General features: G+C 36.3%; 1 protein-coding gene across 3 annotated transcripts in view; it reads left to right on the top strand.

Annotated features, from left to right (window-relative positions):
* Positions 2,335-7,701, top strand: part of LOC109837442 (mitochondrial carnitine/acylcarnitine carrier-like protein) — a 6,672-nt gene continuing 1,305 nt past the window's right edge. The window contains exons 1-2 of one of the 3 annotated variants that reach the window (XM_020405685.1): positions 2,335-2,477; positions 6,192-6,583. In XM_020405685.1, the coding sequence (XP_020261274.1) occupies positions 6,192-6,583 (392 nt within the window). In that variant the 5' untranslated portion in view covers positions 2,335-2,477. Of the gene's footprint in view, positions 2,478-2,507; positions 2,709-3,306; positions 3,640-6,191; positions 6,584-7,701 lie in introns of those variants that run through there. The other 2 variants (XM_020405684.1, XM_020405683.1) reach the window with 2 other exon arrangements.

Below are 7,701 nucleotides of genomic sequence, written 5' to 3'. Positions count from 1 at the left end.
TCAAAATTTTAAAGTTTTTTTTCCTTCATCAAGATAAGATCTTCAGTTTGTGCTGTTTTTTATTTTTGCTTTTTCTTGCTTTCAATTTTTAACGTGTTTTTAGTTTTTGCTTTTCTCTAATTTATTGGCAAGTTGGATATGAAGATATAAAAAATTAGGGATTTCTTAGGTTTATGGCCAAGTTTGGTAGCATTCATACACTCTAAAATTATTAAAAATTACATTTAAATACCCTATAATTTTTAAATTTGATACTTAAATGTCCTAAAGTTTTTAAAATTTACACTTAAATACCATCAGTTTTGTATAACTGAGGGTATTTATGTGCAAATTTTAAAAACTTTAGGTTATTTAAGTGCTAGTTAAAACATTAGGGTATTTAAGTGCTGCTAAAAAAAAGTGAAAGTATATAAGTACGAGTTTAAAAAACTTTAGGGTAATTTTTGCTACTAAATACAAGTTGCGGTATATAAGTGAAAAGTAGTTAGGCAGAAGAAGAAGAGAGAAGAAGCCAAGCATAACTTACCAAACCAAGTTGGTTATATCTCTGTTATGTAAATTAGCTGTAATTATATTTTGGGAGCTGGGCAACTTGCGCACTTATCTGTTGTATAAATGGTGGCAAGCTCCTCGACTCCGAAGAAGGCTGAGGAGCAACAACGGGAGGTTGGGTCCCACTGTTCACAGCCGTACCCTGACCTTTGTGAACCACCAAGTGCATTAACAACCTGTGCACTTATTATCTGTTCTACAATTGATAGCAAGGTTCCCTCGTCACATTCACTGGTCGATAATTTCGTGGAGAAGGTCCTACGTACTAACTCCAGAAAAAGGATATATTTCTATCTATACTTTTGTAGGGTAGATCATCTTATATTCATGAATGAAATGAACAGGAATTCCCCTTATTTTCTGCTACTAAAAAAAATAAAAAGTAGTGGAAACAATAGGGTGCTATTTAGCTAACTTATTTGCGTATAATTAAATTTTGGTGGCAGTCATTGGGATTGGAGCACTGCAGACTTGTTTCCATTGGATCCCTCAAAGTATTCACGGTTTGCTGTAACAGTTGTTGGCTGCTGTCGTAAGCAAGATCTTTAGAATTTAGATTCGTAAACAACATTTTTGAGTCTGCCAACTGCCAATTATTAATCTTCTGGGAGGAAATCTTAATAAGGTCCTCCTGTTTATGCCAAGAAGCAGGCTTAAGCCCAAAAGGAAAAGGTCTTATTAAATGCCCAAGCTGTTGTCTAAAGGCCCAACAGTGCTAGAGCTAACACCAGAGTGTTACACATTTTACACAAAGCATCGAGGATCAAGAAATTCTGATCCAGAAAATTGCTAAAATGACAGCATATGCAAAACTCTCAACACACTTTCCATTACTCACAAAAACAATCTTTATTCAAGAATTTTGTTCTTGACCAAATTCTTAACGTGGGGTGCATTTCTTTTATCAATATATATGATCATAAAAATTTCAAAGAAATAAAATAAAACTGCATGATAATTTGAAGGAAGGGGGTTTTTGCATGTATACCCCTAAAAGTTTCCATATTTGCAAATTTACCCATCAATTCTTGATATTTACAAACTTACCCTTCAATTGTCTCATATTGATTTTTCTTACCCCCCTTCCACTTAACAAGTTTTGATTTGTGTTTAGAAATTGTTGCAAATCTATTGGAAATTGAATTTTTGGCGTTGCCTGATTTAAATACATACATTGTTAAGTTGGAGGGATAGAAAAATCCAATATGCTAGTTGTTAGAGGATCCAATATGGATATTTTGAGGTGTATATATGCTTAAAAATTCCCTTTGAAAGAAATGTCCAAGCAGGCATACAAAGAACCACTTTGAAAGAAATGTCCAACTAATTGTTAGAGGGTCTAACCCTCTGGTCCCTTCGATCAACCTCTACGAAAGAGAAGATTGAGGCAAAAATATTTTTTGAACTGGTTAGGAGGAAAGAAGGGTTCCTGATAGCTAAAATTTAGCGTGACCCTCGAGCTTTTTAGCCTTGGGATGAAATAGAATTATTACAGATTTCTTTTATAAACAAAAGAAATTATTGTTCACTGATATTATTTTAAGAATAGAGTTTAAGAGAAAGAAGGGATTATTTCCTTCATTGTATTGAGGTCTTTATACCCAAGAGTAAGAGGAGTAATTCTAGTATTCCAAGCAGTGTGAAACTAAAGGAAAGAAATATAAGAGTGCTTATCTAATGATATTTAAAATTCCTAAGTGATTTTATTGCCTTTAATTTCACTATGATATCCAAAAGTATTTTTTTTTATTTACACTTGGATACCCGAAAAGCTTCTTCCCATTTCACTTTGATAACCTCGTGTGGACTTGTCATCAAATCTGGATCAAAAGTTTCCCATTGCGTAAAACCTCAGCGCCACCAGATTCGGTAGGCTTGGCTTGGAGGGATCCCCTCCACCAACCTTCCGTCCGCGGAATCCAACGGTGAGTGGTCGATACTCCTCATCAAATCTCGCGTGATTCATTTTCTTTGATTCGTCTGATCCTTGTCCTGTGGTCTCAATTTCACTTCTCTTTTAAAACAATGTATTCATTTCCTTCCAATAAAACCCATGCCAAACCTAATCTCAAATACTACGTATATAATCCTTTGCTCCCCTCCTCCTCGCTCGGCTCTCCTCCTGGAAAAGGAAAGCTGCGAGCTTTTGGGTTCAGGTAATGTTTTTTTCTTTTCTTTTTTTTAAATGCTGGTTTTGTTCAATTGATTGAATTTGTAATTCTTTATTCGCGGATCCCTCTTTTTTATGCCATGATCATGTATCTAATTTCTGGTTGAACAATTTTTCAAAACCGACCGATTTTTTTTTTTTCAAAATTGACCGTTTTTTTTTTATTTATCAAAATAGACCCGGTTTTGTGATTAACAGGTTAATCACTATCCTAAATAGTCGGGTTACCAACCCCAACTATTTAGGAGGGTGTTAAACCCTAATTAAAGGGTGATTAGCAGGCTAATCACTATCCTAAATAGTCGGGGTTGCCAACCCCGACTATTTAGGATAGTGATAAGCCTGCTAATCACAAAACCGGATCGATTTTGATAAATAAAAAAAAACAGTCGATTTAAAAAAAAAAAATCAGCCGGTTTTGAAAAATTGTTCTTTCTGGTTCTTTGGATTTAGGGTTTGCTATTTGAGGATATCAATATGCCAATGTAGGGTTTTTTTTTTTTTTTAAATTTGGTTGGGTTAACAGTAAAAGAAGCACTAGGTATAGGTTATTTTGAGAGGACCAATTTCCTATGAGAAGGTCCGGAATTTTTTTTGGCACTACAAATTCTAATGGAATTTTAATGTTCATGCCTCTGTGTTAAAAACCTGGAACTTGCGGTACTTACTAATGGTTAGGATTGAGAGAATTATTGATACTGTACTGGCTCTCTTGCATTCGCCCATCGATTTGGCAGTTCAGAGTTCTATATCTGTGGTTTGCTCAATACCATCGCAGAAGAAGACGTAAGAAGCAAAGTGGATAGTTTCTTAATTTCAATGTTATTTTCGCACTCACTTATGCTGAGATGGCCTGCAAAATGCATCAAATTGTGACGTTTGGAGCAAGCTTCTCAGAAGTCTTGCATCTGCTTACTGTAAGTGGAGTTCATGTATGCATATCTTTGAATCCACATTGTTGTCTAGAATAAAATGGGGCCTATGCGTTCAATTCAAATATCAATTATCTCATGTCTTAAGTGAAGGCCAAATTGGAGTGGCTTTGACAGAGTTTATTTTGGCATAGTATTGTTGTTTCTTGACTAGTAAATAGACCTGATTAATCTTCTTAGTTGATTCTTGAAATATTCATAGTACACAAAGCCCCTTTCTTTTGATCTTAAAAGCTGTTATATATGTTGGGAACCAAGTGGAGGAACCCAATCCTAAGTTCAGCAATGCAAGAGTACGTTAAACTGAAGGAAAATTGTGGATAGACTCCCTGTAGTACCACCCAATTGCAAGTAGACGCCCTGTAATTCTACCTGTGCAGGTAGACCCCCGTGTAGTATTAGCCCAGGTGCAAACGCACCCCTTTAGTGAACTTTTTTGACTCTTTTACAAGTCAAGACAAATTCGCAATTCAGGATCACCAATAGAACTGTAAGGGTCTATATGCCTCCTCAAAACCTTTTTGACTATTTTAAGAGTCAAAGAAAAAAAAAATTCACTCACGGGCTCTATTCACACAAATAGAAGTACAAATGGTCTATTCGCAATTGGGTGATACTACAAGTGGTATATTCATAATTAACCCTAAACTATGGAATAAAATAACAAAGTCAACCACTATAGGACATCCAAAAATAACATGGTTTGGTCACAACCCAAGCCCACATCCATGAACATGTAGGGATCTTTGATGTTTCAACTATATCAACAAGAAGAGCACAACATACAACAACACTCAAAAGTTTCAACAAAGCTTGAGAGTCTAATGAATAAATGGGAAAATACAAGAGTTTACCTTACACAACCAACTTTAGTAACTCTTCCATATAGCGGATGCAATGTTGTAGAGATTGCATATGGTATGGCATGTTGAGCAAATCACAAAGATGAGTTTATTCAAAGTCCTCTTTCTCTTTTTTTCTTCCTCTCCCAAGACTCTCACACATGGATGAGAATTTGGAATGATGAATCCTTTCATATCAACTCTAGTCCTTATATGAATTAAGCATCAACTCAACCAAAGGTTGTGGAAAGCGGAAAGCGGAGCAAAGTGGTGAGACACTGCTAATGCTATTTGGGGCTTAAGCAGCAAAAAATGTAAAAAGTGCAATGTCAAAAAGAAGTCTTGTTTAAATATGTATAAATAGTCAAAAAATTTCAAGAAAAATCTAAAAATTCTACAATGCATATTTGATGATTTGTAGAGATCCTAAGCATGAAATAGACGCATAACAATCACACCGTATTAAAAAAGTATTGAGTAAGACAGAGGAGCTTCGAGGAGGAGGTGGTTGTGCTTCAAAGAGAGGAGGTGGAGGCGGAGTTGGAGGAGATAGAGGAGCTTCACAAGGAATAGAGGAGCATCATTAAGCTTCAACGAAAATAGAGAGGAGGTGGATGTTGATGACAAAGAGAATGATGAGAGACGGTGGAGCTTTGACGATAGGTAGTGGGGGCTACGATATTGGGTTAGGTTTTTTTAAGGCTTGAACAGGTAAAAGAAATGAGTTTAAGTTTAAAGAAACGAGTCGGTTTGGGTCTGGTAAGAAAAACTTCATTACTTAAGAATTTGGGTTAGCTTTGGATTGGGTAGAAACCAGATAATTTGTATTTTTAAAGCATTCTATTGGCGCTGTAAAGCGTTTTGCAACGCTTTTACGTGCTATTGACCGCTATTTCGAGCTAATAGTGTCAATGCCGCTGAAAATCACTGCTTGACCCTGAACTTCTGTTATTGCGGCTGCTATTGCGCTGCTATTTGCTGCTATGTACAACACTGACCCAACCACATTTGAGTCGGACCAGTTTTTTAATGTCCCTTGACCCAAGCAATAAGAGACCAAATCAACAGTTATGCTCACTCATGGATCTGGTCCCAAACCCAACTGCATTCTCAATTGGGAGTTTCACTTTTAAACATCGATATTATTTGTTTGAGATTGCAAAGTGGTGAGGGAAACCAACAAGAAGGTGTTAGCTTTGTGTCCATATGCAGATTGTAGCAAGATTTAGTGCCAAATCCTTATAAGGTTATGCAAGGCGAGTTCTAAAAACTATCCACAGTTGGTCCACAAATAGAGGTATGCTCCATCTTGTTCAACGGGGTTTTGTTTCCATGTTTTTAACATCAAAGTGAAGAGATCTTATCCTAAGAAGGTTGACATTACACTGCAAGAGCTTGAACTGTAATTATGGTGCAGTAGTAAAGCCACTGACATGCTATCGAAGTCATTTAGGCTAACTCCAGCTATCCTAACATTTTAAACAGATCTAGATAAAAATTACACAAGGAACCTCCTTTTCACTAATACCAGAATTACTATATACAATGTCAGAAATACCAGGTTTCTGCATTTCTAATTTGTTTTCAAACATGCAAAAAAAAAAATCCAGAATAGAATAAGAGATTAACATAATCAGATGGAAGTATCTTATTGCAGAAGGTAGTCTTTACTGATTAAAATTTGAAATTTTGCAGATGGCCGAAGTAGCTAAGGACTTGACCGCTGGAACTGTTGGAGGGGCAGCTCAACTGGTAGTTGGGCATCCCTTTGACACCATCAAGGTCAAGCTTCAAAGCCAACCTGCACCACTTCCAGGTCAGCCACCCAAGTACTCGGGTGCCATGGATGCAGTGAAGCAGACAATTGCTGCAGAAGGCCCTAGAGGGTTATACAAAGGGATGGGAGCTCCGCTTGCCACCGTGGCAGCCTTCAATGCTCTGCTCTTTACTGTGAGGGGGCAAATGGAGGCTTTACTGAGATCAGAACCTGGTGCTATACTTTCTGTGAACCAGCAGGTTGTATGCGGTGCTGGTGCTGGCGTTGCTGTTTCATTTCTAGCATGTCCGACGGAATTAATCAAGTGTAGGTCAGTGATTCATTCTCTTACATGATCTACTAGCAGAATGTAGCTTCTGTGAAATTATTGAACCTTTCTTATTTGTGTAAATGTGATGAGACAACCAAACATTTTATACTTCTCTTGATTCAACCATTGTAACCGCGAAGAATTATCAATAAGCCAGTCTTTTTGTAATCGGACAACCAACCCTTTGTTCTTCTTTGAAGTTGCATCTACTTCTTCTTTAGTATGCTGTAAAACTTAGTCAACTATAGGTGAAGCCTCCTTATAGATACGAAATTAAGGTTGATATCTCTGAAGATCGAGAACAATAATTTGTCCATACTTCTGATCATATCATGACTTTTAAGCCAGTCTTTTAATAATCAGACAGCCGACCTCGTTTTCATTCTTTTGGGTTGCATTTACTTTTGCTTTAGTATATGCCTTAAAATTAAGTCAACTTTAGCTAAAGCCTCCCTATAATTACAAATTTAAGATTGATGTCTATGAAAGTCGAGATCAATAATTTGTCCATACTTTTCTGATCAATTATCGAACAAGGTAACTGTAAATGATAGCTGTGTTTCTAAATTTTGTGAATAATCCAACTATGATCCTCTCAATGGATCTTTTCATACTCTTATTCCCCTTGCAATAGTAGTATGCACCTTTTAGTTGTACTTGGTTTCTTTAGACCATTCCTATATTTTTCATTTTTTTTGAATCAATTGAACTATAATTCCTTCTATGGAGCTTTTAGAAGGGGTGTTTGGAAGGGCTTAATTTTTTGTCAAAGGGGTTTTAAGCTAGTTTTTCCATATCTACATGTTTGGTAACAGCCAAATAAGTTACAGCTTTTAAGCCCTATTTAAGAACGAAGTTGGGATTCCCTTACTTTTGACAACTAGATAAGCTTACCTAAATAAGCTAGGTTTGACCAAACAAATGACTATTCCATCCAATCAATTTTCATAAAATTCCTACTTTAATTTCGTTTAACACTCTCACTAACCACAACTTCCTCTGACTTTATCTCAAGAACCCTACCCGTTTCATTTTCTTCATTTTTGCCCGAACATAGCTTATCATCCACATCTAACCGGTTCTTATCATAAAAAAAACAAAAACTAACATAGGTTTCA

The sequence above is a fragment of the Asparagus officinalis genome, chromosome 4 (genome assembly GCF_001876935.1).
Source record: "Asparagus officinalis chromosome 4, Aspof.V1, whole genome shotgun sequence".
Taxonomy (NCBI): domain Eukaryota; kingdom Viridiplantae; phylum Streptophyta; class Magnoliopsida; order Asparagales; family Asparagaceae; genus Asparagus; species Asparagus officinalis.
This window is presented reverse-complemented; position numbering and strand designations above follow the sequence as displayed.